The 21,067-nt window shown below is 46.3% G+C and overlaps 1 protein-coding gene and 3 non-coding genes across 4 annotated transcripts; all 4 read left to right on the top strand.

The window, feature by feature from the left end:
* Positions 1 to 9,759: 9,759 nt before the first annotated feature.
* On the top strand, positions 9,760 to 18,513 carry EIF4A1 (eukaryotic translation initiation factor 4A1). The gene is made up of 11 exons (XM_086946143.1): positions 9,760 to 9,793; positions 11,588 to 11,648; positions 11,736 to 11,868; positions 12,020 to 12,159; positions 12,513 to 12,681; positions 12,944 to 13,053; positions 13,472 to 13,615; positions 16,193 to 16,330; positions 17,147 to 17,236; positions 17,528 to 17,607; positions 17,845 to 18,513. The coding sequence occupies exons 1-11, from the start codon at positions 9,771 to 9,773 to the stop codon at positions 17,987 to 17,989; spliced, it is 1,233 nt and encodes a 410-aa protein (XP_086802269.1). The 5' UTR covers positions 9,760 to 9,770; the 3' UTR covers positions 17,990 to 18,513.
* On the top strand, positions 12,313 to 12,448 carry LOC147678687 (small nucleolar RNA SNORA48). The gene has a single exon (XR_015303006.1). It is a non-coding gene; the product is annotated as a small nucleolar RNA SNORA48 (small nucleolar RNA).
* On the top strand, positions 12,736 to 12,876 carry LOC147678688 (small nucleolar RNA SNORD10). The gene has a single exon (XR_015303009.1). It is a non-coding gene; the product is annotated as a small nucleolar RNA SNORD10 (small nucleolar RNA).
* Positions 14,760 to 14,897, top strand: LOC147678689 (small nucleolar RNA SNORA48). The gene has a single exon (XR_015303005.1). It is a non-coding gene; the product is annotated as a small nucleolar RNA SNORA48 (small nucleolar RNA).
* Positions 18,514 to 21,067: the final 2,554 nt, after the last annotated feature.

The raw sequence follows: 21,067 nt of genomic DNA on the forward strand, positions 1-21,067 counted from the left end.
ATGCCTGGTGATCTGTGATAACAGTGATTTGTTTTCCATAGAGGAATACATGAAAATGTTTATAGGCCTGTACCTCAGCCAGACTCTGCTTCTCTGGATGAGAGTAGGCACGTTCTGTCTCTGAGGATTAGGGTGGCCATGGTGTTGAGCAAGGATTGCCTCTAGTCCTACCGGGCTTGCACCAATCGTTATTTCACTTTTCACAATGTAACTTGTTGAAGTAGGACATTTCAGTTGTATTTTCAATTGCATGCTTAATGTCTTGGAAACTCCGGCCGCATGTTGGAGACCATTGAAACAGAACATTTTGCTTTGTCAAGTCTCTTAATAGGGCACTCATTGTATCAACGTTGTGAATGCATCTTGAGCAAAAACTGGCCATGCCTAGAAAGGATTGTAGGATGGTAACATCTTGGGGGTGGGGGTTGGGCAGGTGGGTGATATTGCTTGCACTTTGTGTGGGTCTGGAGTCATTCCCCCATTAGAGAATATGTACCCAAACAACTTGAGTTTGGTTTTTTGAAACTTGCACTTTGCAGCAATCAGAGTGAGACCAGCATCAACAAGTCACTGCCACACTTGGTTAACAGCTTTATTGTATTCTTCTTGTGTTTTCCCAAAAAACAGAAAGTCATTAACTGTAATTGAAAGCATGTGTAACAGGTTCAATAGTTCGGCAAATAACATCCTGAAATATCTCAGCAGTCGAAAATACTCCAAAACTCAGTTGGTTATATCTGAACAAACCAACATGAGTCAAAAAGGTAGTAATGTACCTGCAGTTCTCCTCCAGTTCAATTTGATGGTATCCTTTATTCAGGTCAAAGCGGGAAAACACTTTAGCTCCATTCAACTGCATGATCATATGTGTGGACCAGTGTATCTCTCCCTCTCGATGGCTTTGTTTACCTGGCACATATCAACACAGTTGTGCACTGCTCTACTTCTCTTCTTCTTTGGTACAACCACTATGGGCAAAACCTGTGGCGTGGGGCCTGTGGAACATTCAATTATGTCATATTTTAAAAGTGCTACCAACTCTCTCTCTACAGCTTCTGTAAATGGAAAGCAACTCTCTCTACGGTGTTGCTGACAAGCATCATGTTTCTGTATTCCATCAATTGTATTGTCTTCATGTCTTTTGTGATATGTTTTTCCATATTGTGATGTTGCATTTTTTCCCCATTAAGACGTCCACAGTTTTATCATATTCATTGTGACACAGTTTTTCAATTTACCTGTCAGTCATTGTGTATGATTGTATTGTTTCTTTATATAGGTTTAGTGTTGATTAAACTCAAACCCAATGAATTCATGCATTATTGTAGCTATTTTAACCACAGTTTTCTACTAAATAAAATTGACTTTTTATACTTTATAGTGGTACATTGAGCTTATTGCTATAATCACGGGTTGATGGTCTTCCATGCCCATGACTGAGTAGTTACCTAGGAATATTTTAGGAACGATAGTCTAAGTGTGTTGTAAACACTTTTGGTGTGTAGTGGCTTTGATGAGCCAGTCGTCTAGGTATGGGAAGACATGAATCTGTTGTCTTCTGAGATGTGTTGCTACTACTGCTAGACATTTTGTGAACACTCTGCGAGCATTAGTTACTCTGAATGGGAGTACTTTGAACTGATAGTGTTTTTCTGCTATCACAAATCTCAGATATTTGCTATGTGTTAGGTGAACCAGAATGTTAAAGTATGCGTCTTTTAAGTCCAGTGTGGACATAAAATCGCCTTCCTGTAGAAGTGGAAGCAGTTATTGAACCATGACCATGTGGAGGTGTTCTGACAGTATGTACAGATTTATCGTCCTTAATTCTAAAATTGGTCTTAAGGAGCAGTCCTTTTTGGGTACTAGAAAGTACAGAGAGTAAACTCCTGAACCTTGGTACTGTAACATAACTGGTTCTATAGCTCCTTTAGTTAGAAGGGCCTGCACCTCTTGTTGACTGCTCTGAGGTCACAGACAACACTCCTCAGGGCCACTAGTTCTAACATAAAGGCCTGTTTGATAAACTGCAGATCTCTCCCGAAACACTCCAATAATATCTGGCTTGCTCTGGAGTCGAACTCCTGGGACCTTATGTTTTTAACCGAAACCTGGTTACGGGAAAGCTCCAACCCAGACCTGTTGTTAGAAATACCCGAAGGTTTTCGGATCCCAGTGGCCAACTGGGCTGGCCATAGGATAGGTGGCGCGCTTGCTATTATTATGAGGGAGGGCTGGGAGATCTTGTGCAGGACAATTGAGCGTATAGGGATTATTGAAGCACTGTTCTATTGCATTAAAACCTCCCCAGCTCATCAATGGCTGGAATTCTGGTCTAAAGACCTCCTGACACTCTATCCTGCCATTTGCTAGATCTTTGCAATATCATCGCGGATCTGTCTCTGAGGCACGCCAATTTCTCAGTCCATGGCGATTTCAATGTCCATATGGACAATGGCAATTACTCCATGGCCTCTCAGTTGGCAGGCACGCTGGAGGGTCTAAACCTGACATAAAAGGTGTGTGCCCCTAACCCATATAGCGGGCCATATGTTCGATCTTATTTTTACTAATAATTCTAACCTGAAAGTGGAGGCCCCACTACCTCTGACCTGGTCAGACCATCTGTTAGTTCCTTTCAGTTTAGTAGGCAAACCCTCGGGTAGTACTGCCAAGCCTATATACGAAGAAAGCAGAAACTGGAGGATGGACTCCCCTGAAACACGGGGACCTGTGTTACAAAATGCACCCCCTCAGCTGACAGGTGACCCAAGCAGTGATGTATCCACTTTCAACTGCTGAGTCACCTCCGTCTTAGACAGAGTGGCCCCTCTTAGAACTACTAAATCGGCAAGGAAAAAACCCTCTTCCCCTTGGTTTTCCATGGAACTGCGAGCAGAAAAAGGTTTATGCAAGAAACTTGAATGTGCTTGGCGTAAATCGTACAATCCAGCTCTATAGAGTGGCTCTAAAAAAAAGTCCATGGGCTGAAGCGCAACATCATTAGGGACTACTATGCTAACCTAATCAATTTGTCTGATAATTCATCCAAAGGCGTTTTTTAAATTGTCCAATGTTTTACCAAGCCAAAGGCTCTTGACAGCACCATCTCCCCGTCTGCGAGGACTTATCTGACTTTTTTCAGGAGAGAGAAAATACAATTAATTTATTCCTCCTATCCACCGGCTAAGCCCTCTTCTTTGTTAAATCCTACCTTGGGCCACCTTGGCTCCTGGTCCAAATTTCGCCTAATTCTCCCGGAAGCATCTCTCATAGAACTGCATGTATGAATCAGGTTCTCCTGGTGACCCTTGCCCGGCTCAGTTCTTAAAACTACTTGCCCCATGGCTTAATACGCTGCTTAACCCAATTTCTAACTCCTCTCTGACAACGGGTATCTATCCTGCAGCCTGGAAACAAGCCTACTACCGCCTAATCTTAAGATAGCTTTGCGGATCCAGCAGAGGTCAAGAATTCCAGGCCTACTTCTTTTCTACCAGCGCCTGCTAATATTCTTGAGAAGGAAGTTCAGAACCAATTGTCCAACTTTGTTGAATCTAACAACTGTCTCCATGACTCCCAATCTAGATTTAGATCTTATTTATTTATTTATTTATTTATTTTATGACATTTGATTAAGCGCGAACAAATGCCCGTGGGCGTCTCGGCGCTGCAACATCTGCCAATAATTCTCCTGCTGCGGAAAGTGTGTCCCGGTGTTACTGGTTAAACAGCCAGGTCTTTAGCTGTTTGCGGAAGGACCAAAGAGTGGGACTGGTCCTGATTGACTGGGGTAAGGTATTCCACCATTTAGGTGCCGAGACCAAGAACCTTCGGTCTCCCCAAGAAACAGTTTTGGTGCGGGGGACCACTAGATCCTTGAGGGTGGTAGATCGGAGCGATCTGGATGGACAATAGGGGATCAGTTGTTCTTTAAGAAAGAGGGTCCTTGTTTATGCAGTGCCTTGTATACAATGCAGAGAGTTTTGAACTTAATCCTGCTTCTGATGGGAAGCCAATGTAAGTTTCTGATGGTGTCAGTCGCAGACTTGTATTTAGGGATTCTGGCGAGTAGTCTTGCTGCTGAGTTTTGGACGGTCTGCATTTTTTTGATAACCCTGACCTGAGCGTTTGCAAAAAGACCATTACAGTAGTCCAAAGTGGACAGCACTAGAGAGGCCACCAAGGTTTTACTGGCAGTTTCAGGGAGAAAGGGGATGATTTTCTTTATTAAGCGTAGTTTGTAGAAGGCTGAGGAGGCAATTTGGTTGGCATGGGAGACGAAGTTGAGGTGGCAACAGCACGGAGACTGCTCTTTTGGAAGTTGCTGAAACACTATGTGAAGCATTAGACCATTGCAGCTCTGCAATGCTTGTGCTGTTGGATCTCTCTGCAGCATTCGACACGGTGTCACCCCCGTTTCTTTTGGAGAGACTTAAGCACTTGGGAGTGAGGGGGACCACACTGGCCTGGTTCCACTCATTTTTAGAGGACCGCTTGCAGCAAGTTTTTCTCCACCCCCACGTGTCTTCACGGAAACCCCTTGTATGTGGTGTTCTCCAGGGCTCGGCTCTGAGCCCACTACTATTCAATGCCTACTTAACCCCCCTCGCGTCCCTAGTCGAGCAATGGGGAGTGAGATTGGTATCATACGCCGATGACACTCAGCTGGTGTTCTCTTTTAGAGAACACTCCAAGGCTTCTTTTGCCAACTGTAAGCAATGCCTGATTAACATCTCGGCCTGGATGACGGAAAGCGACTTGAAATTAAACACCAAGAAAACAGAGGTCTTATTCTTGAACCAATCTTCTCCCCTGCTACCTGAGCTCTGGTGGCCTTCTGAGTTAAACCCCCTGCTGATCCGGGTAGACTCGGCTAGAAATCTGGGGTTCAAATTTGATACAGACCTCTCCTGCAAGGTCCAGATTTGCCAAGTCTCCTCGTCCTGCTTCTGGAAGCTGAGTGCCCTGCGAAGAGTCCTTCATCTCCTGCCTATTGACTTCGGGAAGACAGTGATCCATGCTTTGGTCAAGTCCCAGCTAGACTACCCTAATAGCCTATATGTTGGACTACCAGCGTATCTAATCAGCAAGCTGCAAATAATGCAAAATGCTGTGGCTAGACTCATTAGAAAAGTGCCATTTCACCACCACATCTCCCCTCATCTGCGGAGCCTCCACTAGCTACCTATCAAAAGGAGGATTGAGTATAAGGCACTCACCATCGCCTATAAAAGCCGCAAGAGATCGGGCCTGGGCTACCTGAAACAGAGACTCGAAAACTATCATCAAACAGGGTTCTTAGATCAAATCTAGCTAGTTGAATGTTCTTTCCATCAAAGCAAGCCTTTACCGCCTGCCGGCGTGTTCTTATGCCCAGCCGGTTAAAGTGCTCTTTTAGATGGGATCTGCGCTCTGTGTCCAGACCTTTGCAGGTACATATTAGGTGAAGGATGTCTTCTTTTGCGTTCCCACATACTCGGCAATTGATTGTTTCTTGGGGCCTGTTCCATGGGGGGAGATGGTTTTGTGCTGGAAGTTGGCCCAGCCGTAAACGTAGGAACTTCTCCTGTGTGCGTCTAGTGAACCCGACTCCTAAATAGCTTTGGCAGAGGCTGCTTGTATAGCTTTGGATGACTATCCAGCCATGGGCCCGGATTGCTAGACTTGCTTTATCCTCTTACCTTTGAAGTTATTTCCTCTGTACCCTCCTCTATAGAAGCCTCTAGAGGAAGAGGGTTGTGTGTTTGACTTATATGAGGAAGCGTTAGGGTCTGAGGATGTACTTTTGGACCCTCCCCTATAAAATGAGGGGTAAAGGAGCCTCTGTTTGATGGGGACTGAAGTGCCCCTGTGGATTTTGCCATGTCTGTGTCTTTCTCCATCTTTTCTGAGGCCTCCTCTACTTGAGGCCTGAAAAGATGTTGCTTGTCAAATGGGGTATTTAAAATCGACTGCTGGACCTCAGGTTTAAAACCTGAAATTATCTCACACTCAACACTAACCACAGCGTAACACCTCCCTGCATATGAAGTCTTTCCTGTTGAGAGTCTGCACCAGAACCACGAGGATCCTAGTGCATAGGTCATCAATATGCTGCGTCTCATATACTTCAATGTGATCACTCACACGGCAACCCTTCTTTTATCACCCAAATAGGGTTGCCACCTTTCTCCGAAGAAAATACTGGCCATTAACTAATGTTTTCAGATTGTAGAAGGGTCAGCAGCTGATGATTGAATAATAGTGCTCGAATTTGTAGAAAATTGTGAATGATTACTCACACTAGTGCATTTTGAATTCTGTTTGCCCAAATACCCTAATCGTAATTAGGGCTCCCGGTTTTCCGTATTTACGGATTTTTACATATAAATACAGACGGAAAAGTATTTTTCCTTTGTCTGTATTTATATGTAAAAGCGGAAAAATACGAGTAAACAAGTCAATTTTGCGGCGCTGCTGCCTTTGTTTAGAGTTGCCGTGCCCTGCTCAGATTCTGGGAATTCCTTCCAGTGACGCACTGTGGACCTATTGGCTCAGGGTCTTCAAGTGACCCTGAGTCAATCCCGGTGTTTAGAAGTGTCAGTGTGGGCGTGCTAATACCTCCAGCCTTTCAGGGATCCAGGACTCTGCCGCCGGAGTTAGCCTGCGCCAGCCCACCGCCATTTGCACTTTCAAGGTACCTGTATGTGCCCTATGTATGAGGACAGATCGATGGCCTTAAAAGCCGCTCCTGCCTCTCTCTGTCCCTCTGCAGCCTCGGGCTACTGCCCTCCCGCCCCCACCCACGCAGCACCAGCTGTTTGCATCACCGGTGTTCATTTTGGTTTTTCTTCTGATTGCATTTTTAATCTTAAAAGAGATGACTTTGTTACTTTTCTAAGAGTAAAATGCAACCACAAGAAAAACCAAAATGAACACCGGGGATGTAAACAGCTGGTGCTGCGTACGTGGGGTGGGGGAGGGAGGGCAGGAGCCCAAGGCTGCAGAGGGACAGAGATAGGCAGCTTAGAGAGGCCAGTGATTAAGCCCCAGAATTTGGGGGGTACATTTCCTTACATAAAATCACACAAGTATGTGGGTTGTGACTGTGTGATTTTATGTAAGGAAATGCACCCAAAGGCGGATGTACACACCTGCCCCGTTTGCCGTTCTGATCTGGTCAAAAACTATGCTATGCAAGTTAATAAACCCCTACAGATTGTTCTAAACCAGTTGATCCCAGGATATGGTAGTGGTCGGTGATCTCAAAATGACCCGTTTATAAATGTCAGAGGGCATGGGGGTAATATGTCATATAATAGTAACTTGTCAAAACTTCAAAGATGGCTTAGCTTTTTTTTTAGACTTAATGTTTTGTGTTAATGTTTACAATGAGGCAAGGGAACTTGGTCAGTTTAATTGCGGATTGATCGCCATTTTAACAGCAGTCTTACTTTGCCAGATTAATACCCATAGGACACCGTGGTCTATTGTACAGAAAAAATGCAAACTGTTATTCTTGGTTTTACAATGTTAATTGGTAACATTGGTGGTTTAAAGTTGGTTGAGCTTTATACATCGCAGTGCGTTCTAACAAAATTAAACCCACAGATTTCACACAAGTCTCAGGAGCAGGCGCTTAACAAACTGAGCTATTTTTCAACTGTTGAATGTAGACTTGAAGAGCTATGCAGGATGATGTACCCACTGGTCAAACTGCTTCAGCATAGACTGCCTCTGTGCACTCTTCGTGATCAAGCCACCTTGTACAATCAAGGACTTTGAATCTTGCACCAAGGTTTTGGAAATGCTTGCCTCTGGGCCACAAATGATTCAGTTCATGTGCACCCAGCACAAGACTCTTTTCTTCTACCTGCTTTCCCTTTCAATGCATCTCTCTTTAAAATATATATAATTTTGCATTGTCTCTGGCCTCCTTTTTAAGTTCTTTGTTGTTGCCAACCACGCACTGATGAGAACATTTGACAATGGCTATTGTCCTTTGGAGAAAGCTGCAAGGCCCTCTAATGGGCCTCCTGATTGGTGACAGCCCCTGAAGGACTCGCCTCCTTTCAGAAGCATTTCACTTTCATGGCTCGCAGTCTGTTAGCAAAACAGCAAAACTCTGGCTGCAAGCGTTGGTTTCTAAGAACATTAATGCACGCTACCATTTGCAGATTACTGGCTTTCTGTGTGGAGAGATAGATTACACCTGCATTTAAACAGCATCCAATACGGTTGATGGTGCTAGGTGTGCAGGGTCGATCTGCCCCTACATACATTTCAGCTTTTGGCTGGGGTTACCACTGCATGGAAGGAGCTATCTCATAGCAGAATTAAAGTGGCCCTTTCACCTCACATTGCTCGGTAGCACACAGTCATACCCATTGCATGCTATACTTGCCCACCTTCACTTTCTGTCTAAACTCACCTGCACATTGTTGATTAGGTAGAAGTAAGGACAAGCAGTTCCTCCCATAGCCATCAGTTGTTAGCAGGGCTCGGAGGAGCCATTCCAGTGTCATCAGTAAATATTGAACGGGTTTTCAGTGGTCTTCATTTCATTAACAAACCAGAAAGAGCCTAAATGTCTGCAAAGTCTCTTGAAATAAACATGTGCTTGTACTACAATGGCAAAGTTTTCAGATGAATGTATTGTGTTGACCAATAACAACCCGGCACTGGTGTGCGTTGTCAATTTAAATAAATGCAGAAAAATACTAGCTGTAGTGGCGTCTTTTGCGTGTGACAAAAATAAATGTGGATAAATACAGAAAAAATGCCCAAAAAATAAATATGGATAAATACAGACGGAAATGGTCAAAAAATAAATACCATAAAACCGGGAGCCCTAATCGTAATTGTTCTGAGGAGCATTTTAATTATTTCAAGCGAGTGGGTAAATATCGACTTTTACTCTTTTTTCCCCAATTGCCAGGTGACATACCTAGCTCCCCAAAAGTATTCAACTCCGTTTTCTTCAACATAAGACAGCTCATGAGGCATTCAGTAGAGATGTATTGGAGTGAAAGAGGTACCAGATGCTTCTCCTTATCCCTGTAGTATATGTTATTTTTTTAACAAATCACTGTTTTCAATTGTATTAGCCAAATGGGTGGAGTTCAGAGAACCAGGACTGTTTTAATTGTAACAAGAAGATTTGGTAACAAAGCAAATGTAAATAAACTGGGTGTTAAAGATCACGCTTTTTATTACTCTTGAGTGATTAACTGGGCTCACTGCTTTGGTCGCCATTATAGGCCACACATCGTACTCAGAAAAAAAATTGCTCGATGTTCTCTCCGAGACAAAATGTTCTCATTGAAAATCGGAAGTGACGCGCGGCTCGTCCTAGAATCAACATGGCACCTAAAACCCCAACTTGCTCCCAGAAGCGGCAGCATACGCCTGCCCACAATACCGCGAGATGCCATTGGCTACGGTAGTTGATTGTCTGCCTAACAGGCCAATCAAATGACAGCAGCTTGGCGCCACTCTTGCAAAGGCGGTGGTCGGGCAGCAATGGCGGCAGCTACCCGTATGCTAGCCGCCATAAGCCAATCAGAGTCCCGGTTACAGTACATTCCGACAGGCTGAAAGCGTGAAATGAACGACAGGGACGTCCGCCAATGGAACGAGTACAGGGGACGTCCGCGGGGAAAGACCGACTAATCCACGTCTTTTTCCTGCTGACGCGCACTCGGCGTGGCCAATGACAGTCATAAGTGGGCGGATCGTACAGGGAGTATAAGAGATTAGGAGCCGGCTTGGCTCGTTCGTTCTGAAGAATGTCTGCGAGCTACGAAAACCGGTGAGTGAGGAACATAGCTGACGTCTATCTGGGCGCGGTGCTAGACGAGCAGCGCTCCATAGTGTCGTAAAGACCTGTGCTGACCGTCGGTGTTGTGCTATGCGCGACGATATCTGCTGTGGTTAAGGGGAGTGGATTCTGCATTAGCCGGGTGACACTTAACAGAACCGGTCATCGCGGCGATAGGGCTGTCGATCCTGCTTCCCTTTGGCCCCTGTTTGGTAACCTTCCGCGCCCCTTCTGGCTGCTTTGGCGTTGCCCTTTTTTGGCATTAAAGTAAACCCACCGCATTTGTGAGCGGAGCGTTGCGGGGGGGGGGGGGTGACTGCGGCGGCGCGGGTGGGGTGGCATCGGACCGCAGCCTGCGCCTCGCGGCCCCCTTCGCCCCTCCCTCCTGCCGGCTCCTCCGCGGCGCGCGTGCTAAGATGGCGGCCGCCGCCCGTCTTTCTCAGCTGGGCGGCGACGTCACTTCCTGCGCGTGACCAGGCCCTGCGACCCTCTTTTCTGTGAGCGGGCGGGCGCCATCTTCCCGCCGCCTGAGCCCCCGCGGCCATCTTCTGTGTGCGGGGCGCTCCCGGGAGGGGCCCCGGGGCCCAGCTCGGTGTGTGGGAGGGGCCCTCATCTCTATGGGGCAGGGTTGTCAGAAAAAAGGGGCCACCCCAGGAAGGGGAGGCACCTTTCACGAGAAGAAAATCCATGTTGGTGAATGGGGATGATGTAGGATTTTTTATTCATTTCGGATAGGCACACCATGTACAGTGACATTCAGGCACACCGGGTACATTAAAATTCCGCCCTGAACAAGTAATGTCCCGTTTATTTCAGTTTTGTACCGAACTGCCCCCACAGCCCCACCTGGGGGGACAACTCTAATCAAAGAGGATGTTGGACGGGAGTACTAAAGGTTGCAAGCAATCGCCCCCCCGTCAACTGATGGGTTTAATTCTTCATCGTGCTTTTGCTCACTCCACCACCCCATATGCAAGTCAGTCCCCCTCTAGACTTCTTTCATAATACTGTGATTTACAAGTGCTTAAACCAACAGTCTTTAGCACTAAATTAGTGCTATCTACCTCCCAAGGGGACTGATGAGCCCCCCCCCCCCGTGATGTGACAGGACTCTACACAACCCCTAGCCCACCGGGCGTACCCCCTGACGTGGCCCCGCTCTGTGCCAGGGACACCAGAGCCCTCTTTCCTCACCACGAAGGGTCGCCTTTTGACTGTCTAAACTTCACCATGCTGCAGTCTTTCTTAGATCTGACAGTCCTCCCATCCATCCATCCAAGGGTCGTGTCCTGATGACCACTATCCTAAGAACTTCACTTGCGCCCCATGCTGACCTCCATAGAGCCACAGACCCTCCCCGGAAGAACTGCAAGGACTCTACTCCGTTGCTTCATCACGGGAGAAGCTCGTCCTGTGCAACCATGGCGACGGCTCTCCTGCCCCATGGCCTAGAAACCTCATGCTGCCTCGGCAGATTGTGTAATGTCCGATGTCAGCACCAGGCCCGCCCTGTGAGTCACGTATAGGGAGACATCTGGTCTCCTCCCCTTTCAGGAAGCGGCTGGGGATGAAGCTGCTCACATGCAAATTAGTCTCTCAGATCTCTTCCATTCAAACCACTGTCAATGGACTTGTCTGCCGGCATTTATGATGGCCTTCCTTCGTGTACATTGAGTTGTCGCAGCTACTTTTCCCTTGGGTTTCTAGGGGACACAAGTCTAGCCAGAGAAATGAAGCTTCGCTTCCCAGTTACCTTGCATTAATCTCCCTATTTCTGTTTCTCAGCACTAGAGACAATGGCCGTGACAGTGGCCCCGAAGGCATGGAGCCGGATGGCATCATCGAGGTGAGTCCATTGATTCTTCGGCTTATCGGTTTTGATGGGTGAATGTGCGACCCGCGAAACTCATTGTACCCTTTTTCTCTCCAACAGAGTAACTGGAATGAAATTGTCGACAGTTTCGATGACATGAGTTTATCGGAGTCTCTTCTCCGAGGAATCTATGCCTATGGTTTTGAGAAACCTTCCGCCATCCAGCAGCGGGCCATTCTTCCTTGTATCAAGGGTAAGCTCTCACCTGGGGGCTTGTGGTGATACTTGGTTACTATCGCGACCTCGCAAGTTGTAGAACCCGTGGTAGCCCACTCTTCTGTTACTGTTCTTGCACTCGTGTGCCCTGTGCTGCGCCATCTCACTGGTCTACCTTTCTCCCACAGGGTATGATGTCATTGCACAGGCCCAGTCTGGTACTGGGAAGACTGCCACATTTGCCATCTCTATTCTTCAGCAGGTTGAGCTGGACCTGAAGGCTACCCAAGCTTTGGTCCTGGCGCCTACCCGCGAGTTAGCCCAACAGGTGAGTGAGGTGGTTCTGTTCTTTCATGTGCTGTTTTGTCTGTGGCTGGCTGTCAAAATGCGTGTAGCTCTTTGCTGCGTTAGGTGGCGTGCAGGTTGTGACTTCAGTGTGTGCTCAACAAGCTCATCTTAAATGGTACATAGATTGCACTTGCACCCCCACCACTGGGCAAAGAAACGCCTGTTCGGTGGTGTGATCCTTATATCTGGTGGGGGTAGATCAATGTGATCCATATTCATCCCAGCACAAACTGAAGTGGTGCTAGCTGGTTCATGCTATGGGCACATTCCTAAGCTTTAGTTCTATGCACATCATGGCTTCGTTGCTTTATCTAACGAATGTATTTCTTACAGATCCAAAAAGTGGTAATGGCTCTAGGAGACTACATGGGGGCTTCCTGCCACGCCTGTATCGGGGGCACCAACGTGAGGGCTGAAGTGCAGAAGCTGCAGTCGGAAGCTCCCCACATTATTGTGGGCACCCCTGGGCGCGTGTTTGACATGATTAACCGACGATACCTGTGTAAGTGGCTTAAGCCTAGGGCGTGATCCTGTTTGAGAAGGGCTGGGAGTTTGCTGTTCTGGTGATGATAATCCATGCGTGTCATCTGATCTCACGCAGCCTGCGTTCTTTGGGCCCTTGACGGCGTCCTGCTGGCAGGGTGACCCGGGAGGGCAGCTGCGTGGGAGCATGATCATGCCTTAGATTCTGAAAACAGCGCTGGTGTTTTGTGAATTCTTCTGCAGTATATGTGCAGTGTTCTAACAAGTGTCCTGTCTTGCAGCCCCTAAATGCATCAAGATGTTTGTGCTGGACGAAGCGGACGAGATGTTGAGTCGTGGGTTTAAAGACCAGATCTATGACATCTTTCAGAAGCTGAGCAGCAACACGCAGGTGAGAAAATGTTTGAGCTCTTACATCCATGGGTAGGTTTCATGGGAGTAGCGCAATAATGGGTGTCTTGGTGTGGTGTCAGTATTTACGAATGTACACCTGGCTAGTCTTGACTAGGAGTGTGCGTACTTGAGCAACGCATGCTGACATTTTATTGTCGTTTTTTGCGTTCGGCTTGTGGCTTTACAGCTCCATCCCCACCGACCTACCACATAAGTACTTGATATCGGCTGCTGTTTTGCGGAGCGAGTCCAAACGCACAGGATTGCATGTTCTGCCTCCTTTGGGGTTTGGAGACTTGAGTTTTACATTTAAGGAAATACCAACGAGGCAGTCTTTATTTTAAAGCGTGAAGTTGCACTGAGGTAGATTAGCTGTATACCCACTGGTCAATAACTGCCCGTTGTCTCTGCCCCAGGTAGTGCTCTTGTCTGCCACCATGCCCGCCGACGTCTTGGAGGTGACCAAAAAGTTCATGCGAGACCCCATCCGTATCCTGGTGAAAAAGGAGGAGCTGACCCTGGAGGGTATCCGACAGTTCTATGTCAATGTGGAGCGAGAGGTGAGCTTTTTTCGAGCAAGACCTTTCTGTCCAGTTAAAAATCCTTCAGGGAAGGCAACCTGACTTTTGACCTCTGACCAAGTGAAATGGCAATACAAATGCCTTTAATTATTCTTTTGTTGCATTAGGCTTTCATAGACCAAAGTTAAAAAATCAGCTTATCTGTTTACATTTATTCTTTGTGACTTGAGTTGGTAGGATTTTGTAACTTGAACTTTATATTTAACTTTGCAAAGCATGTTAAATGAGGGGCTGTATGATGGGCTTTTTTCTGACGCAACATTGAAATAGTTAAGTGAACTGTTCAAATATTTCACTAGTTATGAAGACCCGTTTTTGTAACATTCTGTGGTGAGAATTTTTTTATAGCGTCAAAACAATTTGGAAAGCTTTACTTGATGGTCTGCAAATCTATTTGCTGAAACCCACTTCCAATACTAGTTTATGAGTTATCAAACTAAATGTTGGTGGTAAATGTTGTCAGTTTCAATAGAAAATAATGCCTGAAATGACAATGCACTACCACAATGCTATTGGTGAACGAAGGCAAGCCAGGAATCATGTGGACCCCCCCCCCCTATATATGGGCTCGCTTCTTGTTCATGGAGCAAACCTTTAGTCTAGTAACTTTTTTTGTAAAGCGGAAATAGTGAGCTTGCAAATTTGAAGGTGGTCCCATATGTGATAAGGGACCAGTTGACGGGACGGGGCAAGTACATAACAGTGAATTAAAGTTACTAGACCAGCAGGTCTATACAGTTTTCGAGCCCAGCTATACTGGGCTCTCCAGAGCTTTGCACCAGGGATCATGTGGCTGCAGCACAAGATACTAGCCTACAGGTACCTGGGCGCCTTCTAGATCAGGGATCTTGAAAGTTCCTGCCATTTGGGACAAAAGCAGAACTGGCTTAACTTGAATAGGCACTAACATTTAATGTTGAATGGATGGGCTAGGCGTCCTGCACGGCCTAACTTTAGGATCATCTTTACTCCTGAAGAGATCACAGCAAATGTGTAATCATTATTTTCAGTATTAAGTGTCATTAACCCTCAGCAGTTTCTCCACTAGTACATTGGGTGCATTAAGAGATTTGTTGCAATAGTGGACAACTTTCCTCTATGTAGCTGATAGCTTGGCCAGCTGTGCCCCCGTCACTGGGCAAGGATGCGTCTTATTGGTGGCGCCTTTCTTATATCTGGCGGGGGCAGAGTAAACTCATCCATGTTCATCCCAGTGCCTTCCTTAAGTGATTGCTGGCTGGTTCATGCTATGGGTACACACCACAGTGGGTGAGAAGAATGTATGTTGCAGTGCATAAGGTGGAGGTTGGAGCTTTATGCTGATTCTCTACCGATCCAATTCATAAAGCAGAGCAAATCACACTTTACGGTCTCAAGGTGGGGTTGCTGTTAGCTTAGTGGTTATCCATTCATTCAAACAGCCAAGTCCTTCTCTGAATTGCTGGAGCCATCTGCCTCACTTAGGTGACCTGGGTTGCTATTACAGTTTCTTACATCCTACATAAAGGTTTTGTATAGTCCCTTCCTCAAGTCCTGTATTTGAAAGTGTACTTAATTTATAATGAAGGGGAATCAAACCATTGATAGGATAATCCAATTTGATCAAGTGGAAAAGTTGGAATCTATCCAGGATTTCTGATTTCACGTGCAACTCTGCCACTAAATGTAATTCTTCCCCTACACCCCCCTTACTGCCCCCCACACAGCATTAGTGTGGGCCTCACTATTTTGCCCCATTGAACGTGTTTGAAAGTACTATGTTGTAGAACCTGGCACAGTGTAAGTGTTGGGTCTGCTATGCAAGAGTGGGTGGCTTGCTCCGCTCTAGTGGCGTCTGTCAGTGGTGTAAAGGCTTTAGTTTTACTGTTTAAGATAATTGAGGCTGATGTACAGCACCAGCATCCAAACAGAAATCATGTTAATGAATGTGGATCAAACTACAGTAGTCACCCCAATCTGCCTCGTGTTGGACGTGTACTTCAATTACAGTAGAAAGGTCCAAATAGGAGTTGTGATTTTTAATTCATACACTAATAAATGGTGTATCTGTCTCGGCGATTGTATGACTGAATCATGCAAGCATTTTGCTCGCTTGCTTTAACACCGGTATGGGCACGAATGTATTAACTCGTGAATGTATCAAGACTCGTTCCTTTTGCATGCAAATCATTACGGCTTGCCTTAGGGGTACGCTGGACTTAAAATTAGTATCCTTTACTAGTCGAACTCCAGTGTGCGCAACAGTAGGGAAGATGTTGGACATTAAATCGAACACCTCTTCGCCAATGTGACCCCTAAAGCAAGTTCTAATGGCTGCTTGCTTAAAGTGCATGGTAACGTCACATTTGTTCTATTACCGGTGCTGTAAAGGCAGTGTCATTCTGGCTTCATACTGAAGGATGCCCCCACAACACAAGGCCTGGGAGATGTTGGAAAGCAACTTGAACTGAGTTTCTGCACCAGTTTCTCCTCATTTGAATTCATGACCATCTTGTATAAATTTCCTCTTTGAATCCTTGTTGATTTCGGTTGCTTGACTGTTAATCTACTCTGCAGGAGTGGAAATTGGACACCTTGTGTGATCTTTACGAAACATTGACAATCACCCAAGCTGTCATCTTCATCAACACGCGAAGGAAGGTGGACTGGCTGACGGAGAAGATGCACGCCCGTGACTTCACAGTCTCTGCTCTGGTGAGACTTACTTTACTCTATGCTACTGATAGCTTGGCCAGCTGTGCCCCCCTCCCCCGTCACTGGGCAAGGATGCGTCTTATTGGTGGCGCCTTTCTTATATCTGGCGGGGGCAGAGTAAACTCATCCATGTTCATCCCAGTGCCTTCCTTAAGTGATTGCTGGCTGGTTCATGCTATGGGTACACACCACAGTGGGTGAGATGAGAATTTATGTTGCAGTGCATACGGTGGAGGTTGGAGCTTTATGCAGTTTCTCTACCGATTTATAAAGCACAGCAAATCACTCTTTACGGCCTCAAGGTGGGGTTGCTGTTAGCTTTGTGGTTATCCATTCATTAAACAGCCAAGTCCTTCCCTGAATTGCTGGAGCGATGGGTGGTGCTGGGAAAGGGTGTTCCAAGCTTTGACTGCCAGGTGAGGAGCATCCTCCACTGGTACTTGTCATTTTTTTAATGACACCTACTGCCAGTGCAGTAGGTCTTGCATTTGCTACAGTTTAAGCTATAGACTTTTTGACAATTCCATGTGTTTTAAAAACGGAAGGCATTGTCACTCTATTAGCAACAGCTCAATTGTATAAATGTGAGATTATTGCATTGCAGATGCTTGTTTTGGTGAGGTGTGGGCTTATCTGGGAGGTCCAGCATCAGTGTGAGGTCCAGCATCAGTGTGGATGCTGAGTTCAAGTTCTTGGGTAGATACTGAACTTTTTAGCTCTTGAACACTGGTTCATTCTTCAGTGTTTTGTTGCTTGGCTGTCTTAGTAGGGTCGTCCTAACTTTATTGAAAAAAAAAATGTTTTTAATCCCTGTAGCATGGAGATATGGACCAAAAAGAGCGAGATGTAATTATGCGTGAATTCCGATCCGGCTCCAGTCGTGTGCTCATCACTACAGATTTGTTGGTAAGTCATGCATACTGCATGCCACAAGACTCTGCCCCTCCCCTCCTGCCTGGTGCTTATCTTGCAGCCCCTGCTTCTTCGAGAAGCATGGTGGTCGCCTTAAGCGTGTACTTTGAATTGGTGTTCGAGGCATATGAGCTGCAGATAGTACACTTTGCATAGATTGCCATCTGGTGTTGGGCTTCGGTGCTTGCACCTTGTTGTCTTGGAAGAAATATTTTGTGGTCGAGAGTCATATGCTTGTGCAGGGTGGGTTCACACTTACTAACGCACACCTTTTCGCCCCTTCAGGCCAGAGGCATTGACGTGCAGCAGGTCTCCTTGGTCATCAACTACGACCTGCCAACGAACCGGGAGAATTACATCCACAGGTAAGTTCTGCTCCCATCTTCTGAGGGGAGAAGGGTGGGTTCGCACGTGTCCAAAGATGAATCCCTCTCTGCCTGGCTGTCTGTGCCGACGGTGGACTGAAGGCCTTTGGTAGATGAATGCGCTTCTCTCCACAGTGGACAGCACTGCATGCTGCTCACTACTGAATAGAAGCCGACACGTGATTATTGGCTCCCTGGTGCCTGCGTGCCTCACACGTGCTTTTTCTACCTGTGCAGAATCGGACGAGGTGGGCGCTTCGGTAGGAAAGGTGTGGCCATCAACATGGTGACGGAAGAGGACAAGCGAACGCTGAAGGACATTGAGACTTTCTACAACACCACCATTGAGGAGATGCCCATGAACGTGGCCGATCTGATCTAAGCCTCCTCCGCGAGGAGAGCTTGCATGGTGGACCACCGAGCAAAGGAGAGGAGGAAAAGAACCCGGATGTCTTTCTAGCATGGCTTGTTCATGTTGGGGCTATTTGGAGTATATTTTTGTTCTTTTGATTTGAATAAATATTTCGGAAGGCAGCCTGTCGCCAGGAACTTTGGTATTTTCTGTCCGAGCGTCTCGTTAACGTCTAGTTAAATTAGAGACTGAACACTAATCGTGCTAACAAGTGTCAGGGACACGATGCAAATATTCCGACCTCCAGAAGTGGTGCTTATTACTGCTTGAGTTCAACTACCTCAACAGTAGTGGTTGCTCCCTCCCTGTTCCAGTCCCACCAAACGTGGACCAAACTCTTGCCCCTAAATTGCCCCACTCCAACCGACAGATTACATCTGTTACCTCCAGTGAGAGCTAAAAGATGAACCCACATGGCCAACTGTATGAACTTTTTACTTGTTTTTGTATAGTATTTATTGAAGATAAAATGAATAAAGTTTTTTGCGACATTATCGCTTGTAAGTGTTTCTTTGACGGATTGCCCTTTTCCGGGGTCCCGAACCTGGGTGCGTGCTGTGGGGGTGGGTACCCTGGATTCCCAGGCTTGGTGCCGGAGAAGGGAGTGAGCAACACAAGTCGAACCTCGATGCTTGCGCTTGGCGAACCCCTCATGGCTTCTCCAGACGTCTTTAATCTGTGCTCTGCACTCATCAGGCTTGGCGTTGAGAGTTGAACTGGTCCCACACGTTAACATGACCTGATCTTTACTGTATGCTTGCTTTCAAGCGGTGCTCTACCTTCAGGTCCAGTCTGAATGACCTGCTTATTCGAGTCTTCAGTGTGGCCACGTGATGGGTGCATGTTAACACACTCCTGAACTAATGATTAGTTGCCTTCAGGCTGGGTAACATGCCCTGCTAGCAGTCTGGCCCAGGGCTGACCGGTGTGAACTGTACTGGGCAATATGGCGGAACAGCAGCCAGCTTACAGCTCTGCTTCAGAGGGCATTGATAAATGACATGAACTAATCACCCACTTTAACCCACTAAAAGTGGGTTAAAGCCATTCGGAACTGGTTTTGGGAAGCTTGAAAGTGAGTCTTGTATGCCGCAGTGACTGGACACAGACCGCGTTGCTTTGCTGGTTGAAAGGCCGTTTTTCGCCAACTCGGCTGGGTGGCAATGCAGCAGCTCTTTTGTACTTTGCGTTCTTTGTGAACGGTTAGAAGTTAACCCAAACACTGTCTTCTGCTTGATGGCAACATTCGTTTCAGGATTTTGTAAAATGAATAATCACCCCCTTCCCAAGGTAAGCGTTCGAACGCTTCATGTCCAGTTTGAGGTCCCAAACGTATCTGGTGTTACCCACATGGGATGCGAGCCATGCTCTTAGCAAGGGAAGAGTGTCTAGGCACCTTCCCCTAAAGTGTGCTGGGGCTCTTGGTACCGTGTTTCTCTTTTCCTTTATGTAATGTGCTTGGACATTTGTGCTGTCTCAGCATGTGCCCTTCTCCAGCCTGCTGCCACGGTTTGCATAAATTTGTCTTGAGGCTGCTTGGAGGAGCATGGTGCTATAGTTTCAGTATGTATAGCTTTCCTTTTATAAACGGTTTACCCTTCTGCATTCCCTTGATCATGGTTGTCTTGTTGGTTAGGGTGGCCACCAACAGCCAAGTCATTGGACCTTTTCAGTCCTGGACTCTAGAGCTAGTCTAATGAAGTGGTTCTTAACCTTTGACTTATGTTGACCCCCCACCCCTCCACACACTTCATTGTTCCAATCTTAATTACTGTATGTTGTAGACCCAGTCTAAGCAACTTTGATGTGACTGAAGACATTCATCAAATACAAATGTTCTCTTAAATTCACAAAAGCATATTTTCTTTTGGTGGCATTGGGGCTTTTTAACTTTACCGGAGGCTGCCTAGCTACCATATTTTTCTTATGCGTTTACACTCCTCCCACAATTCAGTCTGAGGGCAGCTTCATTTTTCCCCTCCAATTTCAAATCCTTTATTTACGAATGTTCACGCTTTCAATATCTCATGTTTATACAGTTACATAAAAAGTTAGGGGCTCCTGAATAGGCATTGCGGATTCCCAGTCCACATGTTGATCTGCTGGCTAATGCATTCTGTGTATCGTTTTGCTATCCCACCTGAATCGGTGATATGTAGTGGGTTTTCTGGATTGGGAATGGTGCCTGTGTTCTTCTGGAGGTGATTAGTTTAATGTGATCGTGAGTAATGACTGGATCGTCTTGGTGAATTGTTGGGTTCTTGGGCTCTGGTACATTTCTCTTTGTTCCCTTCCATTAAGTGAGCTGTGTATGGGTTCGTGCATTTTAGAATTTTGACGTTTTCTGCTCCCAATTGAAATATACTGTTCCCTGTCTTGGGCTCCCTGTTAAGCAGCACTGGTGGCCAGTTGTATGACTGAATAGTGTGGTTGGGTTAGGCTAGACGTTTGTTTCATAGGTTGTTGCTAGAGGGATGGTGCTGCAGTTCAGAGTTAACCAAGTGCCAGGGGTCTGCCAATTTTTATGGCTTTGGTGGCGATAAGGTATGCAAGGTCTCTTCTTTATGGTGTAACAAATTGCAAATCTATACAGCTAGAATAAGGTACATTGTAGTTCTATACTCCTAATTTCACACTGACTCCAGTCTCACTGGTAACTTTTTATGAAGCCAAAAACCCACCTATGGGCTTTGAGGAAAAGATGTTCTGAATCAAGGGTTCGTGGACAATCTGTCCAGTAGATCACCCTCAACAGGAGCTCTTCCAGTTTAACTAACATTAACCCCAAACGGAGTTCTGCAGCTGCCCCGCCACATTGTCTACCTCCATGTTCGCAGGTGATCCTCTTGATACCCTCCTAAATCCCAGTCACATGGTCTCCCTCCTATTACACCTTGCAGTTGCTTCTAATCCCTCATCATTGTCACCCACTGACATCCCAAATTCTTAATCTTCACATTTTCAACCCGAGACTTGCTGAAGGTCGCTGCAACGCAAACACGAGATGGGCAGAATGTTGTACATTAGCAAAACACCCAGATCTGAATG

This window comes from Lissotriton vulgaris, chromosome 12, assembly GCF_964263255.1.
Source record: "Lissotriton vulgaris chromosome 12, aLisVul1.2, whole genome shotgun sequence".
In the NCBI taxonomy this organism is placed as follows: Eukaryota; Metazoa; Chordata; class Amphibia; order Caudata; family Salamandridae; genus Lissotriton; species Lissotriton vulgaris.